Genomic DNA, 27294 nt, shown 5'->3' on the forward strand with positions numbered 1-27294 from the left:
TTAGACCTTCAGTTCACACTTTTGAGACTAAATGTGCCAACCATACACTGGTTCATTGATATTATCTGACCTCAAATGGAGTTACTGAGAGGACAGCAGAACAATTAAGCATGTATTGAAGGGATATTTAAACTTCAGCATGAAACATCACTTAATCAGTTTCTTCCTGAACTAGTAGAGTCAAAGAGAAGTACAGAAACAAATCTTTTGACCCATCTAGTCCATGCCGAAACCATTTAAACCGTCTACTCCCAATGACCTGCACCAGGTCCATAACCCTCTATATCCCTACTATGCATGTACCTTCTCTTAAATGTGAAATCGAGCTGGCATTCACCACTTGTGCTGCCAGCTCATTCCACACTCTCACTATCCTCTGAGTGAAAATGGTTCCCCTCATGTTCCCCATGACCTCTGGTTGTAGTCCCACCCAACCTCAGTGGAAAAAGCCTGATTCCATTTACCTTATTTATACTCCTCATAATTTTGTATACAGTACCCCTGTTAAATCTCCTCCCTATCTTCTATGCTCCAAAGAATACAGTCTTAGCCTCGTCAATCTTTTCTTATAACTCAGGTCCCCCAGACCTGGCAACAACCTTGTAAAATTTTCTCTGCATTCTTTCAACCTTGCTGACATCTTTCCTGTAGGTAGGTGACCAAAACTGCACACAATATTCCAAATTAGGCCTCAACAACATCTTGCACAACTTCAACATAACATCTCATCTCCTGTACACAATGCATTGATTTTTGAAAGCCAATGTGCCGAAAGCTTTCTTTACAACCAAATCTACCTATGCCGCAACTTTCAACGAATTACTTACCTGTATTCCCAGATCCCTTTGCTCTACCACACTCCTCATTGCCCTACTGTTCACTGTAGAAGCCCTACCCCGGTTGGTCCTACCGAAATGCAAAACCTTGCACTTGTCTGCATTAAGTGAACACTGCATAGTATGAGGATTTACAGACCTCAGTAGAACTCATGATGTAGGGAAGATTAATATCAATTTTCAGCTTGTTCAACCAAATGTATCTTCTTGAGTTGAACAAAAGTATCACAATGATACCGTTAGACCATTCTGCTGGTCGTAGTTTGCTTCGCCATTCCATCATGGCTGATTTATTACTCCTCTCAATCCCATTCTCCTGCCTTTTCTCCATAACCTTTGATGTCCTGACTAATCAAGAACCCATCAGCACATACAAAATGCTGGAGGAACTCAGCAGGCCAGGCACATTTATGGAAAAGAGTACAGTCAATGTTTCGGGCTGAGACCCTTCATCAGGACTGGATGAAGGGTCTCGACCTGAAACGTCAGCTGTTTACTCTTTTCCATAGATGCTTCCTGACCTGCTGAGTTCCTCCAGCATTTAGTATGTATTGCTTTGGATTTCCAGCATCCGCAGATTTCTCCTGTTAAAGACTCTATCAACCTTACCTTTAAATACGCCGAATGACCTAGCTTCAACAGCCGTCCATGACACAAATTCACCACCCTCTGGATAATGAAGTTCCTCCTTATCAGAAGGAATGCAGTATCAAGCAAAACTGTCTAGGGAAGGGTTAAGACTAAAAATACTGACTCAATATAAAATAGCCTTATTTAATTGAGGGCTTTACAGGCAACAGCACATTATGCAGTCATGTTTCAATAAACATACAAATTGAGAAACTCAATTTAAAAGTGACACTTGCAAAATAACTTATAATTATTTAATATGCATTTTTCACTTTTTTCAACATAAATCATAGGGTAAAAACCACAAAAAAAATGGAATGCAGACTTGTCAATATTTTATCTGGTCCCTCCATTTATCTTCCTTGGTGTGTGATTATGTGTTATTCTGTTGGCATGAATGAGATAATTTCTGTCTCTGCCTTGGAATTTCTTATGCACATCAAACACACACAAGCTGACAGTTTCACAAAGGAGTATACAATCTATAATTCACTGTCATAACATGATAAACACATTTAGAATAAGTACAATTCAATGACTTGCTCATATCATAAGACCAGAATTAGGCCATTCAACCCGTTGAATCTGCTCTGCCATTTCATCATGGCTGATCCTGAATCCCACTCAAACCCATGCACCTGCCTTCTCGCCATAACCTTTGATGCCCTGACCAATCAGGAAACTCAATTTTCGCTGCCAAACGGTCCTCATATGTTAACCCTTTCATCCCCAGAATCATTCCTGTGAACATCCTCTGGACTCTCTCTGATAACAACACATCCTTTCTGAGATATGGGGCCCAAAACTGTTGAAAATACTCCAAATGGGGCATGACTGTTGTCTTATAAAGCCTCAGCATTATCTCTTTGTTTTTATATTCTATTCCCCTTGAAATGAGTGCCAAGATTGCATTTGCCTTCTTTACCTCAGACTCAACCTGTAAATTAACCTTCTGGGAGTGGAGAGACATTTGCAATTTTCCAGTCCTCCGGGAATCATGTCAGAATCAAGTGATTCTTGAAAGATCATAACCAATATAACTGCTATCTCTTCAGCAACCTCTTTCAGAACTCTGGGATGTAGTCCAACTGGTCCAGGTGACTTATCCACCTTAATACCTTTCAGTTTGCCTAGCACTTTTCCCTTTGTAATAGCAATGGCACTCACTCCTGCTCCTTGACATTCACGGACCTCTAGCACACTGCTAGTGTTTTCTACAGTGAAGACTGATGCAAAGTACTTATTAAGTTCATCTGTCATTTCTTTGTCCTCCATTGTTCTCACCAGCATCATTTTCCAGTGGTCCAATATCAACTCTCACTTCGCTTTTACTCTGTATATAACTGAAAAAACATTTGGTCTCCTGCTTTGTATTATTGGCTAGTTTGCCCTTATATTTCATCTTTTCCCTTCTTACGTCCTTTTTTAGTTGCCTTTTGTTGGATTTTAAAAACTTCACAATCATCCAACTTCCCATTCACTTTTGCTACATTATATGGCCTTTCCTTGGTTTTTATGCAGTGCTTAACTTCCCTTGTCAACCACGGTTGCCTACCCCTGCCAATTGAGAACAATTTCTTCTGTGGGACATATCTATCCTATACCTTGTGAACTATTCCCAGAAACTTCAGCCACCATCATCCCCCTCCAATATCCCCCTCCAATCCTCCTGGGAAAGCTCCTCTCTCATGCCTCTAAAATTCCCTTTATTCCATTGTGATACTGATACATGTGATTTATACTTCACCCTCTCAGACTGCAGTATGAATTCAATCATGTTATGATCACTGCCTCCTAAGGGTTCCTTTACCTTAAGCTCCCTAATAAAATCTGGATTATTCCACAACACTCAATTTTAGATAGTCTTTCTTCGAGTAAGCTCAAGCACAAGCTGCTCCAAAAAACCATCTCATAGGCATTCAACAAATTCCCTCTCTTGTGATCTGACTCCAACATAATTTTCCCAGTCTCCTTGCATATTGAAGTCCCCTATTACAATTGTGACATTACCCTTATTACATGCCCTTTCCATCTCCCTTTACAATCTCACCCCCACATCTTGTCTGCTATTTGGAGGCCTATATATGATGCTCATAATGGTATTTTTGCTCTTGCCGTTTCTTAACTCCACCCAGAAAGATTCAACAACAGAGCCACACCACCGCCTATGCCTTCCTGCCTGGCCTCTCAATACAAAGTATATCCTTTGATATTAAGCTCCCAACTATGATTTTCTTTCAGCCATGTTGCACCACAAGTTCATCCACCTTATTCTGAAAACAATGTGCAATTAAATACAACACCTTCAGTCCTGCGTTCATCGCCCTTTTGAATTTTGCCTCTGTGGTATAATTTAACTCTTTGCTCTGTCTGCATTTGTACCCAATCATTGGTTTATCCTTCCTTATATTTATATTATATCCATCATCTACTTGTAAACTTATTCTCAGCTCTATCATACTAGTCCCCATCCCCTGCCATATTAACTCAAACTGTTCCCAACAGCTCTAGAAAACCTGCCCGCAAGGATATTGGAATCCCTCGGATTCATGTTCAACCTGTCCCTTTTGTACAGGTTACACCTGTCCCAGAAGAGGTCCCAATGATCCAGAAATCTGATTTCCTGCCCCCTGCTCCAATTCTTCAGCTTCACATTTATCTGCCATCTCATTCTATTCTTATACTCATGTGGCACAGGCAGCAATCCCGAGATTACTACCTTTGAGGTCCTGCTTCTTAACTACCTTCCTAACTCCTTGTATTCTGTTTTCAGAACCTCCTGCCTTTTTCTACCTATGTCATTGGTACCAATATGTACCATGACTTCTGGCTGCTCTCCCTCCCTTTTAGGGATATTGTGGATGTGTTCAGAAACACCATGGACCCTGGCACCTGGGAGGCAAACTACCATCCATGTTTCCTTTTCGCATCCACAGAATCACCTATCTGTCCCCCTAACTATAGAGTCCCATATTACTGCTGCCATCCTCTTCCGTTCCCCACCCTTCTGAGACACAGTCTCACTGCCAGAGGCATGGCCACTGTTATTTCCCCCCATGTAGATTGTCTCCCCCAACTGTACTCAAAATGGAGTACTTATTGTTGGCAGGAACAGCTACAGGGGTGTTCTCCATTATCTGACCCTTTCCCTTGCCTCTAGTGACGGTCACCCATTTATCTGTCTCCTGTAGCCTTGAGGTGACTACCTCCTTGTAGCTCCTGTCTATCACCTCCTCACTCTCCCTAACAAGCAGAAGGTCATTGAGTTGCAGCTCTAGTTCCCTAACCTGGATTCTACGGAGCTGCATCTCGATGCACCAGGTGCAGATGTGGCCACTGGGGAGGCCCAGCTAAACTTGGTGTGTGTGATAATTTAGTGAAAGATCAACCTTCCTCTCCCTTGCACTAGAATTTCTGTGCAGTGCACTCCCTCCAGAGCACATTTCAGGTCCCTGACAAGCAAAAGTCCACGCATGTGGTTGGTCTTGGAGAAACAAGAAGAACATGAAGAATGTGATGACCTGCCTCAGTGACGATTGTCCAGTAGTACTTACATCCACTGTGATAAAGTGCGCTGAGAGATCAGTGATGAAACATATCAACCCTTGCCTGAGAAGTGGCTTGGGGCCACTCCATTTTGCCTACCATCACAACAGGTCTACAGCAGATCACATTTCATTAGCTCCTTATTCAATCCTGGAACATCTGGAGAGCAAAGGCGCATAAATCAGAATGATCTTTATCAACTACAGCTCAGCATTCAATACCATCATCCCTCATAACTAATCCGAAAGCTTCAAAACCTTGACCTCAATATCTCCTTCTGAAATTGGATCCTCAATTTCCTTATTTGCAGATCCCAGTCAGTATGAATTGGCAACAACAACTGTTCCACAATCTCCATCAGCACAGGAACACCACGAGACTGTGTGCATAGCACTCCCCCCGCCCCCCCCCCCACTTGCTTTACGCTTATGACTGTGTGGTTAAGCACAGCTCCAATGCCATACTGAAGTTTGCTGACAACACCACTGTTGTTGGCCAAATCAAAGGTGGTAATGAGTCTGCATATAGGAGGGAGGTTGAAATCTGGCTGAGTGGTGATACAACAACAACCTCTCACTCAATGTCAGCAAGGCAATGGAGCTGATTATTGACTTCAGGAGGAGGAAAACAGAGGTCCATGAGCCAGTCCTGATTTATGGTTTTATTACTATTTATTATTTATGGTGCAACTGTAACGAAAACCAATTTCCCCCGGGATCAATAAAGTATGACTATGACTATGACTTGGGGGATGAAAGGTGGAGAGGGTCAGCAACTTTAAGATTTTCAGTGTTATTTCGGAGGATCTGTCCTGGACCCAGCACGTACGTACGATTACGTAGGAAGTGTGGAAGCACCTCTACTTCCTTAGAAGTTTGTGAATATTTGGCACGACATCTAAAACTTTGACAAACTTCTATAGATGTGTGGTGGAGAATATTGACTAGCTGCATCACAACTGGGTATGGAAACACCAAAGCCCTTAAATGGAAAATCCCACATAAAGTATTGGATACAGCCCAGTACATCATGGATAAAGCCTCCCCACCACTGAGCACATCTACACAGAGCACTGTCACAGGAAATCAGCATCCATCGTCAAGGACCCACACCAGCCAGATCATCCTTTGAAATAGTAACACTCAGGAATTTAATGTTGCCTACGCTCTCCACCTCTGATCCTCTGATGAGGACCGGCTCAAGTATCTCTAGTTTCCTTTTCCTGAAGACTACAATTGGGTCCTTGGTCTTGCTGACATTGAGTGAGATGTTGTTGTTATGACTCCACTCAGCCAGACTTTCAATCACCAATCTTTGTTGGGTCATCAGCAAACGTGAATATGGCATTGGAGCTGTGCTTAGCCACACAGTCACAGGTGTAAAGTGAATAGAGAAGGGGGCTAGCTATACAGCCTTGTGGTGCACCTGTGCTGATGAAGATTGTGGAGGAGATGTCGTTGCCAAACTGAACTGACTGGGTCTACAAGTGAGGAAACCCAGGATCCAGTTGCACAAGGAGGTATTGAGGCCAGGGTCAAAGTTTATTGATGAGTTTTGAGGAGATGATGGTATTGAATGCTGAGCTGTAGTCAATAAAGAGTGTCCTGATGTATGTATCTTTGCTGCGTAGATGTTCCAGGGTTGAGTGAAGAGCTAATGAGATGACATCTGCTGTGGACCTGTTGCTCCAGTAGGCAAATTGGAGCTGATCCAAGTCACCTCTCACGCAGGAGCCGATTTGTTTCGTCAGAAGCTTCTCAAAACACTTTATCACTGAGGTCATAAGTGCAACAGGATGATAGTCATTGAGGCATTGAGGAAGCTTTTCTTGGTCACTGGTATAACTGAAGCCTTCTTGAAGCAGGAAGGTACCACACCCTGCTGAAGTGAGAGATTAAAAATATCAGTGAACACACCAGCCAGTCGGTCAATACAGGTCTCTAGTACTTGGCCAGGTACCCTATCCGGTCCAGGTGCTTTTCTTTGATCCATCCTCCTGAAGGCAGCTTCAGATACTGAGATCAAAGGATCATCGGAAGATGTGGGGATTCGCGATGGTTTCTCCATGTTCTGGTGGACAAAGTGAGCATAGAAGGCATTGTGCTCATCTGGAAGTGAAGCCCAGGTGTCCCCCGTGTCGTTTAATAACTTTGTCAGAGGCTATAGCGTTCAAACCCTGCACTGAACTGTACCCATAACCTATGGACTCTTCATCTTGTGTTCTTGATATTAATTGCTTGCTTGCTTATTTATTTATTCATTCATTCAGTCATTCAGTCATTCATTCATTCATTCAGTCAGTCAGGCATTCATCCATCCTCTTTAGTATTCACACGTTTTGTTGCCTTTGGCACACTGGTCGTTTGTCCTCCCTGTTGGGTGCAGTCTTTCATTGATTCTATTATGCTAATTGGATTTATTGAGCATATCTGCAGGAAAATGAATCTCAGGGTTGAACATGGTGACATATATGTACTTTGATAATAAATTGACTTTGAACTTTGAAGGACACCTCACTTGGTATAAAGTGCCATTGCTCTCAGCAAGTGTTATTGGAGTGTCACTATTGCAACCGATCTCAAGGCTGTCAGTTCTAAAACTTTGGAGCTGGTCAAGTCCTGCTGTGTACTCACCATAACTTCCCATTTCTCCCCAAGGTTTTCATTTAACTATTTACTGCAAAACTTGAAGCTATTACGTCATTTTAAATTTTATTCCTCGTGGGCAAACAGTTGAATGGTTCCACAGTACAATAAAATGGACTCTTGACCTCACCATCTTTCTCATTATTCTCTACCCGCACTGCATTTTTTCTGTAACTGTAACACTTTCATTCTCCTCCTCCTATATCCCAAAAACATTCAAATTGCTAGTTTGATTGGCCACTATAAAGCCCCACCTGTGTGTAGGTGAGTTGGAGAATCTTTTAGAAGTGGGGAGAATAGACAACAGGACTGGTACATCAATCTTAGGTGCTTAATGATAGCAAAGGGTCTATTTCACTTCTATATGACCTCAATGACTCTAGCTGGCTGAAGAATCTGACTGACTCAGATAAAAGTCTCAAACATCCAAACTGTTATTCTGTCTCAAAAATGGGGCTCTTGCTCCACAATAACTGTGATGGTGGGGTGCATATTGTGTACATATCACTCAGTAAAATCTAAAATACACCCAGTGGAGATCTTGCGAGGGAAAGTGTGCAAGCAAGTAGTGGAGCCAGCAGTTCTTTCTCGGTCAGTAGCGCTAATTATGCTGCACTGAACCAACAGTACGTTTTACTTGTGCTTGAAATTTCACTTCCTCCAACTGCAATGGACTTTATTGCTATAAAAAGCTCACTAACTTTCTGGATTATTTTCACCATTCAAAAAAATAGTTCTTTACTTGTGGGACTAACTAACTTCACAAAAGGAATTTATTAAACCAAATCCTGAAAAAAGAACAAATAGATATTATTAAAGTTATTAGGGACTTCGAATTATTAGGGAAATGTTTTGCTCCAGATTTCCAGCATCTGCAGAATCTCTTGTGCTTATGGTTAACTCAGTTTATACCACTTTCCAGTTATTATGGCTCTTCTAGTGTTTATCGAGGTATTTTTAAAACTGTGGTGCGACCTAGCGACATCTATGTTTAATATCCTCAGCATCCTCTCTTGTGTAATGTTATTACCAGAACTGTGCATAGCTCTTTAGTGAATGGAGGATGGAATCTGAGAGAGCAATGACCTATGTTGTCTCGGTGGGCTACACTGTGAAACATGACAATTTAAACTCCCATGACTAGTTTTTTTTTCAGTGGGCAAAACATGTTTGCTTCTTGAAGGGTTTTGTGATTTAAGTGAAAACCTAACACCCAATCTTCCGCCTTCTTCAGAATCAGAATCAGGTTTAATATCACCAGCACTTGTCATGAAATTCAGCAACACATTGCAATACATAATAATAAAGAAAAACTGTGAATTACAGTATGAATATATATATTAAATAGTTAAATTAAATAAGTAGTGCAAAAAATGTCGTGAGGTAGTGTTCATGGGTTCAATGTCCATTCAGAAATCAGATATCAGAGGGGAAGAAGCTGTTCCTGAATCATTGAGTGTGTGCATTTGAGCTTCTGTACCCGCTTCCTGATGGCAGCAGTGAGAAGAGGGCATGTCCCGGGTGATGGCAGTCCATAATAATGGACACTGCCTTTCTGAGGCACCACTCCTTGAAGATGTCCTGGATACTATGGAGGCTGGTGCCCATGATGGAGCTGACTGAGTTTACAACTCTCTGCAGCTCATGTCAATCCTGTGCAGAAGTGTCCCTGCCCCCACCCCCAATACCAGATGCTAATGCAGCAAGTTAGAAAGCTCTCCATGGTATAGTTGTAGAAATTTGCGAGTGTTTTTGGTGACATACCAAATCTCCTCAAACTCCTAATTAAATATAGCCGCAGTCTTGCCTTTGTTATAGCTGCATCTTGTTACTTTGAATCATTACCTATTCTTTGTTACGAGGATAATAATTGACAGGAATGTAATGCTCAAATCCTCTGGTGTCTTCACAGCATTCTGTGAAGATGGCTGCAGGAATGGAGGTACCTGCGTCGCTCCCAAAGTCTGCGCATGTCCTCAAGGATTCACAGGACAATTCTGTGAAACTGGTAAGCAAAGATATTCTTTTTCTTTGGCCATTTCTCATGGTGAAGGATGACTTGCTGTAGTTCAAAAAGTTCAGAGTACATTTATTATCAAAGTATTCATATACCAAATACAACCCTGAGATTCATCTTCATGCAGGCAGCCACAAAACAACAACGCACAATAGAATTTACAAAAAAAACACACCACAAACATTGACATACTTCCAATGTGCAAAAAAAATAAATTGTGTAAACGATAAAATAGCAAACAAACAATCAGAGTCCCTGAAAGTAAATCCAATTGAGCACTGCAGCCGGTCCAGGAGCCCAATGGTTGCACACCACAACCGTGGAGCACTGAACGCCTGTGGCAGGAGTCCGGTTTGGCAAATATTTCTGGGTTCCACAAAATGCCCAATTGTGCAGACAGTTCGAAAGCATACCTCTCACTGGAGAAATTACAGGCTGCGGATTGCAGTGAGTAAGTAGTTGAGGAGTCCTACGCTGGATCAATGGACTCTGCCACAGGCAGGGCGGTTGGGCATTGAGAGCTCCTTAAGGATCGACTCTGTGAACCCAGTGTCTTCCTGGATGCTCCTCCATTTTGAGCGGTTACTCCCATGATTTAAATCTCGGCAAATTTTTCCACAGGAGTGGTTTGCCATTGGCTTCTTCTGGGCAGTGTCATTTCAAGATGGGTGACCCCAGCCATTACCAATACTCTTCGGCGGTTGTCTGCTGTTATCAGTGGTTGCAAAACCAGGTCTTATGATGTGCATTAATTGTTCATACAACCATCCATCACCTGCTTCCATGGCTTCATGTGACCCAGAACGAGGGCTAAGCAGGTACTACACCTTGCCCAAGGGTGACTTGCAGTCTAGCGGGGCGAAGGAGTACCTTACACCTCTTTCGGTAAAGCCATATCTCCACCCTGCCACACAAGATTTGCTTTAGTGAGGAGATTAACCTGCGCTCAGCCTTCGTGTCCACATATAAGCAAATGTCATCTGTGCATTCTTTTCACCGGGAGATACAATGGTGTATGACTAAAATTATTTAAAAAACTCGTTCCGTGTTCTTTTCTGATTCAGGAAGGGGCATCTGTGCAATAACAGAAGCACTGCACAATAAATCACTTTATTAGAATTATAACACATGCAGAATTGAAAAACAAATGATGGATGAGGAAGGAGTAAAGAAAACAACTTAATACTTGTTGTTCTTCTTCCTCCTCTTGCGCCCTTAACTCCTGGTGACAAACTTTGCACCAGCTTTTTGGTGTGCTCATCATGCGGCGTGTCTTGGGCAAACATAATACTTATCATCCAATTAATAAGCTGATCCCTGCAATAATAGAGGGAAACACAGACAATCTTTCACACTGCCTTCTCTCGCTTTCCCTCACTCTCTCAATAAACTTGTCCATTTTGTGCATTTTATATTTCAGTAATATTTGAGTAATCTTGTGTGTGTATATATATATATATATACACTACTTGCACTACTTAATTAGTCTAACTATTATATATATAGCTTACATTTTCTCTATTATTATGTACTCATGGTACTGCTAGCACAAAGACCACAAATTTTACGACATATGCTGGTGATATTAATCCTGATTCTGATATATATATATCATAATCTATATTCTGTTTAAGTAAATATGAAGTTAGAACTGCATTTCGGACTCCCGTGTTTTCCTTGGAATTAATTTAATGTTTTGAAGTTACCAAACCTACCGTCCCTATTTCCAACTTCCAGCACTAGCACTCGTTGTGACCTAGCCTAAGAGCGAATTCCTCTCTGCACAAAGAAAGTGCCATTTTTATACCCTTCAAGATCCTTAATTGTAATGCAAATGCTGGTTTGCTTAGTGTTCCTAGAGCCAAGCATATAAGAACTGGTAACAAGGCATTTTGCTCTTGTGCATCAAAAATCTGGAATACTCTATCGACTGGAACACACTAGGCTAGTACTGTGGAACGTTTCAAATTATTTCTAAATACCTACTTTTTAAACCTGGCCTACTTATAGGATTACCTAATGCTTGATGATGTTGATTACATTTATATAATTCAGTATATTCAATTATATTTTATTCTCTATGTTTGTCTTTACTTATGCTTTTAACTTTGTCTCATATTTTTATGGCTATATTGATTTATCTTTACAATCTATGAAAAGTACTTTGAGCCTGCATCTTAATGTATGAAGGATGCTAAAAATAAAGTTATTATTATTATTAAAACTCAAACATGATAACACTTAACCCAGTACTTTTCATCCCTTAGTGCTAGCAGCTGCATCCTCTTCTCTCTTACATTCTTTGGCTGAGATCAGGGATTTCCAGCCTTCATTATGCCATGGACCCTACCATTAACCAAGGGTTCTGTGGACTCCAGGTTGGGAACCCCTGGCCTAGACGCCTAACTTGAGAAAACAGAGACAACAGGTCTGTAAGGAGGAAAACATTCTTCACCAATATCTCATCTCAAGGATGTTTGTTCATGACTATCACCACATTCCAAGTTGACACTGCTTAATCTTTCAAACTTCCATTTTATTTTAACGTGTACCAGGGAGGAATCACTTTTAACTCTTTCCTTCCAAATGGACATAATCTTCACAGCGTAACTAATGCAAGAAAAACAGAGAACATCATCAACCACTCTATGTGGTCTTGTTTGACCTACCAACTTGTTGAAAGATCATGAAAAATCCATCACAAATTTGGCTCATTAATTTATTCCCATTCTGTGTCTGCTACATTATGCCATGCATTCTGTGATCCTAACCAAGACTCAATCCCAGTGCAAACTTAAGTGAAGCAGAACTGCATCTCTGCACCAATCCTCTTCATAATATTCCTCATTGCAATATTAGATTTCACCTCCAATAAGTTCCCAGGGGGGTATAACTAATCTGCAGAATCATTGGGAAATTTTTTGTCCTCGATCACCAGACAAAAGTAGGATCATACCTCATCCTGGCCATTGATTTATGATATGCAGAGGATGCTTGTATACGTGCACACTGGGAGACTGAGCTCCAAGTCATTTTCAATTCCTTCACTGGAAAGGCTTGATGAGCTCCTGCAAGAATGGCTAAAAATACTAGAGCGCTCTTATTTCAGTTTGGCAGAGAAAAAGATGTCTCCGCAGCGTAATAAAATCGTGTAGCCCTGCACTAGACCATAAATTGAATATTAGATTTTTAATATAAAACTGCGTTCGAGTTCAGCTTGCAGTTTAATATGTATGTGAAGTATGAAATCTACAAAATGCTGAAAATAGAAGTAGCAACATCAGTGGAAAGAGGAACAGAATTAATGATCTCTCATCAGGGGTTAAAGTGTACCTCTTTACTTAAAGTTTTTAAGTTTCACCATAATATTGCACATTGAACCATAACTTCACATTAGGGACTTCCACCAGTTCAGCTGGCTTTGACCAAAGATTATTGAGAGATTTTGCTGTTCAAAATTAATTGCAACAGGGCCAATCTATCAGCCACCTCATTACTACACTGGGATCCCTTGTGATTTAACCAGTCACCAAGGTGTACCAGTGACTGACTGATAATAGAGTGCTGGCAGACTGCAAACTGATTAAACTGCGCTAGCTTTGACACAAACCGAATATGATCCCTCCAACATTTGTACTGGGCTTTGGCCATGTTATTGCTGCAGGCCTTATTAAACCACCTGCCCCCTCTATCTTCTGACAGTTTTCCTCAGGCTAAATTTGGTTAGGGATTCTCTGTGTGAAGCCTGACATGAATACGGATTTCTGTAGCCCACATCGACAAAGGGGGTCAATAGGTTGGAGGCTTTAATTCACCGAGGTCAGAGAAAATCCCTTTACATTTCTGGCACGTTACCGCTGCTAGAAATACACAATAAACGAACATCAGAAGCTGTAATGTAAACATGACTTTTGGGACCCCCTATGCTTAGCATAGCAAAAAGCAGTTGGGAAACATATAAACACTACAGTAGTTCTCTTTCCATCGTTCGTAAGACTTATTTCCCTTCAGTCAAATGGCCATTTCTAGCTACAAGAACATGTCAGCCAGAGTAAACATCAGTCAAATGATATTAATAACTGAACAAAAACTTAATACTTTCATGACATTTAAAATAAACCAGGTAATTTTACTGAAAATACATATTTTGTATTCGTCCATGCAAGTAATTAATAAAAATATTGAAAAGAAAGAAAGAAAATAAGAAACACTCAGAAGTGGTTTTAAGCTAAGTATTATTCTCTGCTAAGTATTTCTCAACAGCCAGAAGACAGTCATAAACATTGCACAGTGTCCCAAAGAAAATGCCCTGAGGAACAAAGTCTTTTACTTATTTTCCTCATTTAAAAATTTAATAACCATCTTCTGGTAACTCTGTAAACAAATAGATTGAAATAGACACCATCTACAAACCCCTAGTAGCCAAAGAAAGGCATGTCAAAAGAATTCAAAGACCAGTCAGGACCGAGGCCAACAAAGTGGGGGGGGGGGGGTACTACATACATACATATGAGCACTCCCAGATAGAACAACAACTGTGCACTGAGGATATCACCTCTGGTGATGAAACGTCTGCAAGCTAATTGCCAACCTTGGCAAACCCCGTAACATCAAATAACTCAACCCAAGCTGCTATAATTCACCACCATCATGATAACCTCCATAATAAAATTTAATTTAAACTCTATCAGGCGATATTTAACAAGGTAGTGACTTTTAGAGTCAGGGTCAATTGACAGCTCAGCAACTGCCAGTTTACTGGAGAAGTAAATACCAAGCTAATGTGGAAACAGCTTTCTGAATCGGAATGATTTAAGATAGATTTGAATTCTCTGTCCCACGGCTGCAGAGACTCAGGTGCTGAGTGTATGGAAGTTGTATATTCTCACCATGACCATTTGGATTTTTGCTGGATGCTCCAAGTTTTCTTCCAGAACCAAAGTTGGTTTATTGGTTACTGTACAGGTACTGAACGTTAGTACAGGTAAATGAGGAAAGAAGAAAGGAGTGATGGTGTGTTTGTAACAAAGAATAAGTCCGAGGGCTACAGAAATTCAGGGTGGAGAATGTGGACAGGACTGACTGAATGAAAGTGTCCAAGATCCAGTGACCCAGTGAACATCTCCTCCTCGCTGACGATCAACACTGGGGCACTCAGGGGCGTGTGCTTAGCCCACTGCTCTATTATCTATATACACATGACTGCATAGCTAGGCAGAGCTCAAATACCATCTATAAATTTGGTGACGATACAACCATTGTTGGTAGAATGTCAGGTGGTGACGAGAGGGCATACAGGAGTGAGATATGCCAACTAGTGGAGTGGTGCCGCAGCAACAACCTGGCACTCCACGTCAGTAAGACGAAAGAGCTGATGGTGGACTTCAGGAAGGGTAAGACGAAGGAACACATACCAACCCTTATAGAGGGATCAGAAGTGGAGAGAGTGAATGGCTTCAGGTTCCTGAGTGTCAAGATCTCTGAGGATCTAACTTGGTCCCAACATATCGATGCAATTGTAAAGAAGGCAAGACAGCCGTTATACTTTATCAGGAGTTTGAAGAGATTTGGCATGTCAACAAACACACTCAAAAACTCCTATCGATGTACCGTGGACAGCATTCTGACAGGCTGTATCACTCTCTGGTATGGAGGAGCTACTGCATAGGACTGAAAGAAGCTGCAGAGGGTTGTAAATTTAGTCGGTTCCATCTTGATTACTAGCCTACAAAGTACCCAGGGCATCTTCAAGGAGCGGTGTCTCAGAAAGGCAGCATCCATTATTAAAGACCTCCAGCACCCAGGGCATGCCCTTTTCTCACTGTTACCATCAGGTAGGAGATACAGAAGCCTGAAGGCACACACTCAGCGATTCAGGAACAGCTTCTTCCCCTCTGTCATCCAATTCCTAAATGGACATTGAACCCTTAGACACGACCTCACTTTTTTTTAATATATAGTATTTCTGTTTTTGCATGATTTTTAATCTATTCAATATACATATATTGTATAAACTGAATAAGATCTGCTTATTTATTTATTTATTATTATTTTATTTTTTCTTCTATATTATGTATTGCATTGAACTGCTGCTGCTAAGTTAATAAATTTCACGTCACATGCCTCAGGACTAACGTCTCGGCCCGAAATGTTGACTGTACCTCTTCCTAGAGATGCTGCCTGGCCTGCTGCGTTCACCAGCAACTTTTATGTGTGTTGCTTGAAATCCCAGCATCTGCAGATTTCCTCGTGTTTGCGTAAATAGCTCGGTGGTATGTTGTTTTAATTTTTTTTCTTGGCTTGAGAAAAGAGCAACTATTTACCTTTGAAACTAGACAAATATACAGTGAATCATGCAATTCAGTTTATGTCCACCATTCAGGATGTTACATCAGCTTAGAAATTTATGTTTTGTATGTGAGCCTCCTACTGCTATAGGATCCAAAGCCCAAGGCAACATAGGCCAAGAAAATTGTCCTGCTCACTATACGCACAGAGGTTTTGGGAAGAATTTGAATGGCTTCTGTCTGCACTGCAGAAGAGCTTGAGATCTCAACTAATAGACGCTGCAAGCTGATAATATCCACAAATGTGCCATCTTCACTTCCATTCTGAAGACTATGGTCCCAAAGCTCAGCCATGTGTTCTCCACAAGATGATTCTACTATTTTATGCTCTTTGACATTGAGTGCACACTTGAGAAAACTGCCAATGCAACAAGCATTTTGTCGTATGTATACGCCACATTTCTTCAATAGTTTGCTCTTTCTAAGTATTCTTTGCGTTATAATTTAGAATCAGATTTATCATCATGGATATACGACATGTAATTTGTTGTCTTATGACAGCAGTAGAGTTCAAAGTCATAAACATTCAAATACAAGTAAATTAATTAAAAATGGAATAATATGGGAGTGTTCATGGATTCATGGACTGTTCGGAAATCTGATGGTGGAAGGGAAGAAGCTGTTCCTAAATCACTTGAGTCTGGGTCTTCCAGCTCCTGTACCTCCTTCTCAATTGGAGTAATAAGAAGAGGTCATGTGCCAGACGGTGAGGGTCTTTAGACCCTGGAACCATAAGATATACGAGCAGAATTGGGACATCTGGCCCATTGAGTCTGCTCTGCCATTTCATCATGGCTGATCTAATTTTCCCTCGCAGTCCCAAACTACTGCCTCCTCACTTTATGCCCCGACTAATCAAGAATCTATCAACCTCTGTCTAAAATATACCTAAGTACTTGGCCTCCACAACTGTCTGTGGCAACAAATTCCACAGATTCACCATTCTCTGGCTAAAGAAATTCCTCCTCATTTCCATTCTAAAACTATGCCCCTCTATTCTGAGGCTGTGTCCTCTGGTCTTAGAGGACCCACCATAGGAAACATCCTCTTCACATCCACTGTATCAAGGCCTTTCACCATTCGATAGGTTTCAATTAGGTCACCCCTTATTCTTCTTAATTCTTGTGAATATTGGCCCAGAGATATCAAACACTCTTCATTTGACACGCCATTCAATCCTGGAATCATTTTCATGAACGTTCTTTAAACTTTCTCCTATGTCAACACAACACACACACAATGCTGGAGGAACTCAGCTGAAGGCTCTCAGCCTGTAATGACGACTGTACTGTTTTCCATAAATGCTGCCTGGCCTGCATAGTTCCTCCAGCACTATGTGTGTGTTGATTGGATTTCCAATATCTGCAGATTTTCTCTTGTTCGCCAGTGTCAACTCATCCTTTCAAAGATAAGGGGCCCAAAACTACTCACAATACTCCATACGAGGCCTCATCAGTGCCTTATAAAGCCTCAACACTACATCCTTGTTTTTATATTTTAGTCCTCTTGAAATGATGCTAACATCGCATTTACCTTCCTTACCATAGACTCAGCCTGAAAATTAACCTTTAAGAAATCCTGCACAAAGCCTCAGATTTTTAAATTTTTTCTCAATTTAGAAAATAGTCTAGCATTTTATTTCTTCTAACAAAGTGCATGACCGTGCACTTCCCGACACTGTCTTCCATCTTCCATTTGCCACTTCTTTTCCCATTCTCCTGATCTCTCTAGGTATTTGTGTAGACTGTCTACCAGCCCCTCCATGTATCTTCGTATCATCTGCCACAGAGCCATCAATTCCGACATCCAAGTTATCAACATATAACGTAAAAAGAAGCAGTCACAACACAGACCCCTGTGGAACATCACTACTTACTGGTAGCCAGTCAGAAAAGGCTCCCTTTATTGTCGCTCTTTGCCTCCTGCCAATCAGTCACTGCTTTATCCATGCTAGTATCCTTCCTGTAATACCATGGGCTCTTAACTTGTTAAGCAACCTGATGTGCGGCATCTTGTCAAAGGCCTTCTGAAAAGCCGAGCGCACGATATCCGCCGTTTCTCTTTTGTCTATCCCGCTTGTTATTTCTTCAAAGAATTCCAACAGGTTTGTCAGGCAAGGTTTTCCCTTGAGGATACCCTGTCATCTATGGCCTGTCCTATCATGTGCCTCCAAGTACCCCGAAGCCACATCCTTAGCAATCATCTTCAACATCTTCCCAACCCCTGAGATCAGACTAACTGACCAATAATTTCCTTTCTTCTGTCCCTCTCTCCCTTCTTGAAGAGTGAAATGACATTTGCATTTTCCAGTCATCCGGAACCATGCCAGAATCTAGAGATTCTTGAAAGATCATTACTAATGCCTCCTCAATCTCTTCAGCCACCTCTTCCAGAACCCTGGGGTGTACACCATCTTCTCCAGGCGATTTATCTACCCTCAAACCTTTCAGTTGCCCAAGAACTTACTCCCTAGTAAAGAGAATTTCATGTACTTCTGATCCTGACCCTCTGGAACTTCAGCCATACTGCTAGTGTCTTCCACAGTGAAGCCTGATACAAAATACTTACTCAGTTTGTCTGGAGGATTGAACATATTATGAACACTACCCCTAAGGGTTCCTTTATCTTAAGCTCTCTAATCAATTCTAGTTCATTGCACAACACCCAATCTGGAATAGCTGATCCCCTAATGAGTTCAACCACAAGCTGTTCTAAAAGGCAAACTTGTAGGCACTCTAGAAATTGCCCTTCTTGGGATCCAGCACCAACCTGATTTTCCCGATCTACCTGCATATTGAAATCCCTCATGACTATCGTAACATTGCCGTTTTGGCATGCATTTTCAATCTCCTGTTGTAATTTGTAGACCACATCCTTACTACTGTTTGGGGGTTTGTATACAACTCCCAGCAGCATCTTTTTACCCTTGCAGTTCCTTAGCTCTATCCACAATGATTCAACACCTTCCAACCCTATGTCACCTCTTTCTAATGATTTGATTTCATTTTTACCAACAGAGCCATGCTGCCCCCTTCTACCTACCTGCCTGTTCTTTTGACACGATGTGTTTCCTTGGACGTTAAGCTCCCAGCTATAATTTTCTTTCATCCATGACTCAGTGATACCTACAACATCATACATGCCAATCTGCAACTGTGTTGCAAGTTCATCTACTTTATTCCGTATACTGCGCGCATTCAAATATAACACCTTCCATTCTGTGTTCACCGTTTTCAATTTTGTCCAGCTTTTACATTGCAACTCATCCTGTTGGCTGCAATTTAACCCAATCATCAGCCTCTCCTTGCTAGGAACCTCTTACACATTGCCTTTATTTGTAAACCAACCACCTTATCTTCAATGATATCACTCCGGTACCCATCCCCCTCCCAAATCAGTTTAGGCTCTCCCAAACAATTCTAGCAAACCTGCCCACAAGGATATTGGACCCCCTCAGGTTCAAGCATAATCTATCCATTTTGTACAATTTGTACTTTCCCCAGAAGAGATCTCAATGATCCATAAATCTAAACCCCTGCCATGCATTCACCTGCCAAATCATCCTATTCTTACTGCTTACCCTCAATGATACGTAGCAAAGGCAGCATTCCAGAGATCATTATCTTGAAGGTCCTGTTTTTCAGTTTTCTACCAAAATCCCTAAAAATCTCTCTTCAGGTCCTCCTCACTTTGTCTACCTATGCCATTGGTGCCAATATACACCAAGTCCTTCATGCTGGATGCCACCATCTTAACTTGCTGCCTCTTGAAGATGTCCTTGATGGTGTGGAGGCTTGTGCCCCATGATGGAGCTGGCAGAGTCAACAATTCCCTACAGCCTCTTGTGATCTTGTGAATTGGAGGCTGCGTAACAGGCTGTAATGCAACCTGTCAAAACGCTCACCACTGTACATCTATAGAAATCCTTGCAGTGAAAATCCTTTCTCACCTTCAGAAAAAGCAGCACCCGAGATATTTTTTTCCATGGTTCCATCTTGTGAATGTCTTAACATATCTAGATACCCCTTCAGGCTACAGTTCAGCAGTGGACTAACGGTCAGAATCCAACCATTTCATTGGGCGGTGGGGAGGAGATACATCTCTGCCAAAGAAGATGTAAGGCGTTCTGTTCCTCCACTGGCCTGCAGTTACTCTTGGGAAAGGTGTAGCACCTGCTTAGCTCCCAGATTAGGGTCATATGAAGCCATGGGATCAGGCGGTGGATGGTCATATGACAGCTAGTGCATATCCCACGTCCTGGTTACTGATGACAGCCAGCCAGTCTCTGAAGAGTATTGATAACGGCTGGGGTCACCCATCTTGTAAAGACATTGTCCAGAAGAAGGTAATTGCAAAGCACTTCTGTAGAAATATTTGCCAAGAACAGTCATGATCTTGGGACCATCACCTACTTCCTACAATACGGTTCATATTGATGATGATGATGATGACATTGATAAGCTAAGTTACTTGATCATCACTCTCCTCTTCCACTATTTGAACTTCTTAACTTTATGAAAGGAGAAGATCAGCGGGGGAAGATGTGGTGTGATCAGTAGAAAATAACAGTGAGTGCTAATGTCATCAGCAACTGATGTTATAGTCACTTGCTTAGTGAGTCAGAGTGCAAGTGCAATCCAGAGAGATGGCATCCAAGGTGGACAACAGTTAAAATCAAATAGTCCCAGAGCACTACAACACAAAAACGGGCTCTTCAGCCCTTCTAGTCTGTGCTAAACTATTATTCTGCCAAATCCCACCAACCTGCATAGCCCTCCCATCCAAGAGTTCAACAATTAGCTTTATTTGTCACATGTACATCAGAACTCACAGTGAAATGCATCTTTTTTTGCCTCAGATCAGATCACTGAGGTTTTTGCTGGGGCAGCCCATAAGTGTTACCGCGCCTCTGTTGCCAACATAGCATGCCCACAACTTACTATCCCTAAGTGGCACATCTTTGAAATGTCGGAGGAAACTGGGATATGCGGAGGAAACCCAAGTGGCCACGGGAAGAACGTACAAACTGCTTACAGACCCCGGTGCTGATTTTAACTGATCGTACAGCCGGCACTGTAAAGTGATGCACTACTGCTCCACTGCCGTGCCACATATGATCAGCACCATCTCATCCACGGGTAATCGTGGCCTGCTCCTTGCAGATTAGTTGGTGGACTCTGTAAGCCAGGTGTTTCCAACTTGGTGTCCACTGACCCTCTGTTCTTGGTAGGGGTCCATGGCATAAAAAAGGTTGGGAACCCCTGTTATAAGCATAGGAATCACGTTAGTGAGTGTTGTGGAAAGTGGATGATGTGGTTTCCTTAGTCCAGTCAGTGAAAATAGTGAGGAGTTAGATGATACTGATAAAGGTGCACTTTTGGAGTGCTAATGAGACTAGGATAGATACCACAAATGGTAAGATATTGAGGGACAGGGAGACCTTGGTGTACAAGTCGAAAGATCCTCAAAGGAACACCATGGGTAGATAATGTGGCGAGGATGGTTACTGATCGTCCTAAGTCTCGGCATCAAATACAAGAGCAGAAAGGTTAAGCTTTAACGTTGAACACAGAGAGATTCTGCAAATGCTGGAAATCCAGAGTAACATACACAAAGTACTGGAGGAACTCAACAGGTCAGGCAGCATCTATGGAAATGAATAAACAGTCTACATTTCAGACCAAGATACTTCACTGAGACCTGTTTATTCCTTTCCACAGATGCTGCCTGACTTGCTGAGTTCTTACAGCATTTTGCATGCGTCAACTTCATAAACCATTGATTATCTCTCAGCTGGAATAGTGCAGGCAGTTCTGGTCACCACACTCTAGAAAGGATGTGATACCACTGGAGAGGGTGCAAATTAGATTATATTTATTAGTCACGTTGAAATATACTGTGAGATACATTGTTCACATTAACAACCAACATCATCTGTAGATGATCTGGGGCAGCCCACAGGAGTCACCACACTTCCAGTGCCAACATACATTTACCAATGCTGCATTTCTGCCTGAGGAGAGACTGGGAGGATGGCTATTCTTTCCATGGAGATGAGGAGGTTAAGAGGAGATGTAATTCAGGTATGTAATATGATGATGGTTACATATACGCCAGAATGCAGGAAACGTCTTTCCATTTCTGCGTTAGATAAAAACTAGATGATTTAGGTTGAAGGTAAGGGAAAGAGGTTTTGAGGGGATCTGAGTGGCACGTTTTTCACCCAGAGAGCAGCAAGTACCTGCAATACACCGAGGGAGAGAATGTGCAGTGGAAGCAGGGTATTCCAGATTAAGAAGTACCAAGATGAATACTTGAATTGCCTAGCTTTAAGGCTATGGACCAAGTGCTGGAAGATGGGATTAATACAGATGGGTACCCTCAGGTTGGCATAAATGTGATGGGCTGAATGGCCTGTTTCCATGTGACATGATTCATTAACTCGATGATTCTAAGTTTGTGAGGCTCATCGTGTCAAGGCTGTAATGATAGGCTGCAGCAGACCGATGTTGTGTCTGGTCTGGAAAGACATGATTGGCAGGCAAGCAGTGGAAGTGGGAAGGATGGAGTTGAACTGAATATCATGTAAGGCTTGTGCTGAATTGGTAGGATATGCATTTGAAGGCATATACATCATCTTTGAATACCTTAAGCAATTTCTTAGTGCTTTGACCTCCACAGCTATCTACTCTTAAGACATCACAGTATCTGTCTGGGTAGCCCTTGATGCCATTAAACCTTCTACAATGAGGACTCCAGTGTCTATGGAAAACTATGGAACCTACACTTCTACATTGCCCTAACCTTGAAAGTTCCCTAAGTCAGTCTCACAATTTCAGTACACTTTAAGAAGCTCAGACTGGATTTAAGTGGTGTGAACCACTCAGAAACTTGGGTATCCTGGTGAGGATAATGAAAAAAAAACATGCAGCCATCTTTTATATTAGCAGGGATGCCACTACATGTGTTACCCGGTTTGAAAACCAGGTGACATAAACACAAAAGATTCTGCAGGTGCTGGAAATCCAGAGCAACGCACACACAATGCTGGAGCAACTCAGCACGTCAGACAGAATCTGCGGAAAGGAACAAGAAGTCGACGTTTTGGGCCGAGACCCTTCTTCAGGACTCTTGGCCCGAAACATCAACGTTGCATTCACTTCCACAGATGCTGCCTAACCTGCTGAGTTCCTCCAGCACTTTGTATGTGTTACACTGGATTTCTAGAATCGGCAGAATCTTTTGTGTTTATGCCATCTGGTTTAGAAGCTAAGGGCACAGATTAAATATGCACCACAAACTCATATCTGTAATATGGGCTCCCAGTAGAAACTGTACTCAAGAAAAATGTAAATTGTAGACAACTGCATGGAAACAAATCAAATTTGAACGGTATCTTTTTTTCTGTAAATATCCTAATTTAATTGTCTAAGTTATTAATATGTTTGGAAAGGGTTTCTGTAAATGTCTATTGCAGAAAATACTGCATTGAGAGCAAATATTTCTAAAATGGTTAATGGACCTCTTGTAGCGGTGTGCTACACACAGTGCTAGAATAACCACACGGAGTTGGTGAGTTGGAGTTGCGATGAAAGAGATTTATTCAAACATCGCGGCCTGCTTTAAAGCCTTTCCGTTCCCACCCTCCCTGGGCGGGACTACTGTGGGGAATGCATATTCCCAGACCCTTTCCGCGCGCGGGACTTTCCCCCTGCTGGTGAAGATGGCCTGGCGCCCTTTTTGGGGCCGGCCCTCTGCCTGCGCGCGCTGTTGTGAGCTGGTTTGCGTGTGCTAGAAAGTGGGTCGCCACATAACCCCCCCCCCCCCAGAACCGGCGATACCTCCCCCAATGTCCACAGTCTGGATCGGCCTCTGTTTGGGAGGTCTGCCCCTGCGCCGCGGTGCCTGAGCCTGGACCGGCTGCGCCAAGTCCATATGGGCCGGTTTGAGTCAGTCCACCGTGAAAACCTCCTCTCTCCCCCCAATGTCCAGGTGTGGGGCTGGCAACTTCGCTTCATCCAGGGAGAACGTTTGAAGAGTCTTGGTGTGGACTAGTCGCTTCCCTTGCAGGTCGACCAGCAGGCTGTGGGCTCACAGAAAATCCGCCCCCAGGAGTGGTTGGGCCACGGCGGCCAGTGTGAAGTCCCACGTGAACCAGTTGGAGCTGAACTGTAGCCGCACCGTGCGGGTGCCGTAGGTTCGTATTGTGCTGCCATTTGCAGCCCTCAGGGTGGGTCCGGGTTCTCTGTTGCGGGTGTTGTAACTCGTTGAAGGTAAAACGCTGATCTCCGCTCCGGTGTCGACCAAAAATCGGCGTCCCGACTGCTTGTCCCAGACGCACAGGAGGCTGTCCTGATGGCCAGCCGCCGTAGCGATCGGCGGCGGCTGGGCCTTGACGTTTCCCAGGAATTTGCAGGGTGGTCTACAGCGGCGGGCCTCTGTGCCCCACCGCTGGTGGTAGAAGCACCATTGTTCGTTGGGCTCTGCTGCCGGGCCTGGTCTGGTCTGTCGTTGGGCACGCAGCTTGGTGATCTGTGCGACAGATGCCCCTCTCTCCTTCTTGGCATTCCACAACACATCTGCTCGGGCCGCCACCTCCCGGGGGTCGCTGAAATCTGTGTCGGACAGCAGCAGGCGTATGTCCTCGGGCAGTTGCTCTAGGAACGCCTGCTTGAACATGAGGCAGGGTTTGTGTCCTTCAGCCAGGGCCAGCATCTCGTTCATTAATGCCGATGGCGGCCTGTCTCCCAAGCCATCCAGGTGCATTAAGCGGCGTGCTCGTTCGTGCCATGAGAGTCCGAAAGTCCTTATGAGCAGGACTTTGAATGCTGTGTATTTGCCGTCCTCCGGGGGCGACTGTATAAACTCCTCAACTTGTGCAGCTGTCTCCTGGTCGAGGGAGCTCAGCACGTAGTAGTAGCGAGTGGACTCTGCGGTTATCTGCCGAATGTGGAATTGTGCTTCTGCTTGTTCGAACCATAAATGAGGTCTCAGCGGCCAAAAGCTTGGCGGTTGTAACGAAACTGCGTGAACAGATGCGGTGTCGATCATCTCTGGCCCAAATATCGTTTGGGCCGTCGGGGTCACCAAATGTAGCGGTGTGCTACACACAGCGCTAGAATAACCACACGGAGTCGGTGAGTTGGAGTTGCGATGAAAGAGATTTATTCAAACTTCGCGGCCTGCTTTAAAGCCTTCCCGTTCCCGCCCTCCCTGGGCGGGACTACTGTGGGGAATGCATATTCCCAGACCCTTTCCGCGCGTGGGATTTTCCCCCTGCTGGTGAAGATGGTCTGGCGCCCTTTTTGGGGCCGGCCCTCTGCCTGCGTGCGCTGTTCTGAGCCGGTTTGTGTGTGCCAGAAAGTGGGTCGCCACACTCTATCATTAACCAAGGGGTCAGTGGACTCCAGGTTGGGAATCCCAGATTGACAGTGACTTAAAAAAGGTTAATACACAGTACTGAGCATGTGTAAAAAAAATCGGTAAAATGAAGATTCTTTCAATAAAAAGAAATGAAAAGCTTCTAAATATCAAAAAATTACTATAAAGAGCAGTAATCAATAAAAAACCAAATCAAATCAATATTTGGTGTGCTCACACTTTGCCATTAAAACTGCATCAATTTTCTTAGGTGTATTGCTGTGCAGTTTTATTTAAATAATCGGCTGGGAAGTTTTTCCAAGCATCTTGGAGAACTTGCCACAGTTCTTCTGTAGACTTTGGCTGCTGCTTGCTTCTGTCTCTCCAGAAAATCCCTGATGGCCTTGATGATATTGAAATCAGGGCTCTGTGGAGGCTATACCATCTGAAACCATATAAAAAACCTAGGGCACCTGACTTACACAGTATAATTATAGTGATCCATGAAATGTAATTGAAAGCATTCAATGAAGATCTTTCAAAGCAAGTATTATTCAAAGGAAATACAGGAAAAAAAGAAAATATTCAGGATCAATTAATGAGTTAGCTGGGTAATCAGAACCAAGGGCACTTTAACAATGCATAGATCAACCTCAGCAGCTGTCACTGGAAGTCGCCTGCACAATGGGCAGGGACTGCGTTATTCACAGCAATCACCTTCCTGATCTGCGGAAAGTGATACAGTTCTGGAGATCTTTATGCACTCAACAATTACACATGAGGAATCCTCTTTTTTTTTACAAATACTGCAAACCTACTCCCATATCTGCCATATCAGCTGATCTTAAAGGATTAAGAGATATCTGAATGAATGAGGTTAATTGATAAAATTACTTCACAATGTGAACAACATTGCACACACACCAAAGAATACATGCTAACTTGATTGTTAATTTTAATTCAGTGCTTTAAGCATTTTATTTGATATTTATTTTCAACCTTTGAATGTTTCAGAAACAGGTTGGCAATATGCAAAAACATTTTGCATACTGTATGTGTGACAATGAGTTAAGCCAGGAGACAGGGATTAGCTGGCAGTCAGATTTTTTTTCCAAAACAACACATACAAAATGCTGGAGGAGTTCATCAGGTCATACACCATCTATGGAAATTAATAAACAGTCAACATTTTGGGCTGAGACACTTCTTCAGGACTGAGAAGAAGGGTCTTGGCCAGAATCGTCAGCTATTTATAGTCATAGTCATAGTCATACTTTGTTGATCCCGGGGGAAATTGGTTTTCGTTACAGTTGCACCGTAAATAATAAATAGTAATAAAACCATAAATAGTTAAATAGTAATATGTAAATTATGCCAGTAAATTATGAAATAGGTCCAGGACCAGCCTATTGGCTCAGGGTGTCTGACCCTCCCAGGGAGGAGTTGTAAAGTTTGATGGCCACAGGCAGGAATGACTTCCTATGACGCTTTGTGTTGCATCTCGGTGCAATGAGTCTCCAGCTGAATGTACTCCTGTGCCCACCCAGTACATTATGTAGTGGATGGGAGACATTGTCCAAGATGGCATGCAACTTAGACAGCATCCTCTTTTCAGACACCACCGTCAGAGAGTCCGGTTCCATCTCCACAACATCACTGGCCTTACGAATGAGTTTGTTGATTCTGTTGGTGTCTGCTACCCTCAGCCTGCTGCCCCAGCACACAACAGCAAACATGATAGCACTGGCCACCACAGTCTCGTAGAACTCATAGAACTCGTATTTATGCATTTCCATAGATTTTGCCTGACCGGCTGAGTTCTTTGAGTGTTTTATGTGTGTTGCTTTGGACTTCCAACATCTGCAGACTTTTTCGTGTTTAGGACTTTTTTCCAGCTGTTTTATGGATGGGGT

At 42.7% G+C, this 27294-nt stretch overlaps 1 protein-coding gene across 1 annotated transcript in view; it reads left to right on the forward strand.

The window, feature by feature from the left end:
* LOC134351477 (protein kinase C-binding protein NELL2-like) overlaps window positions 1-27294 on the forward strand; it is a 374438-nt gene that overhangs the window by 245319 nt on the left and 101825 nt on the right. Inside the window, exon 19 of the mRNA XM_063057673.1 lies at window positions 9570-9665. Coding sequence (XP_062913743.1) covers window positions 9570-9665 — 96 coding nt within the window. The remainder of the gene's footprint in view (window positions 1-9569; window positions 9666-27294) is intronic.

The sequence above is a fragment of the Mobula hypostoma genome, chromosome 9, assembly GCF_963921235.1.
Source record: "Mobula hypostoma chromosome 9, sMobHyp1.1, whole genome shotgun sequence".
Classification (NCBI taxonomy): domain Eukaryota; kingdom Metazoa; phylum Chordata; class Chondrichthyes; order Myliobatiformes; family Myliobatidae; genus Mobula; species Mobula hypostoma.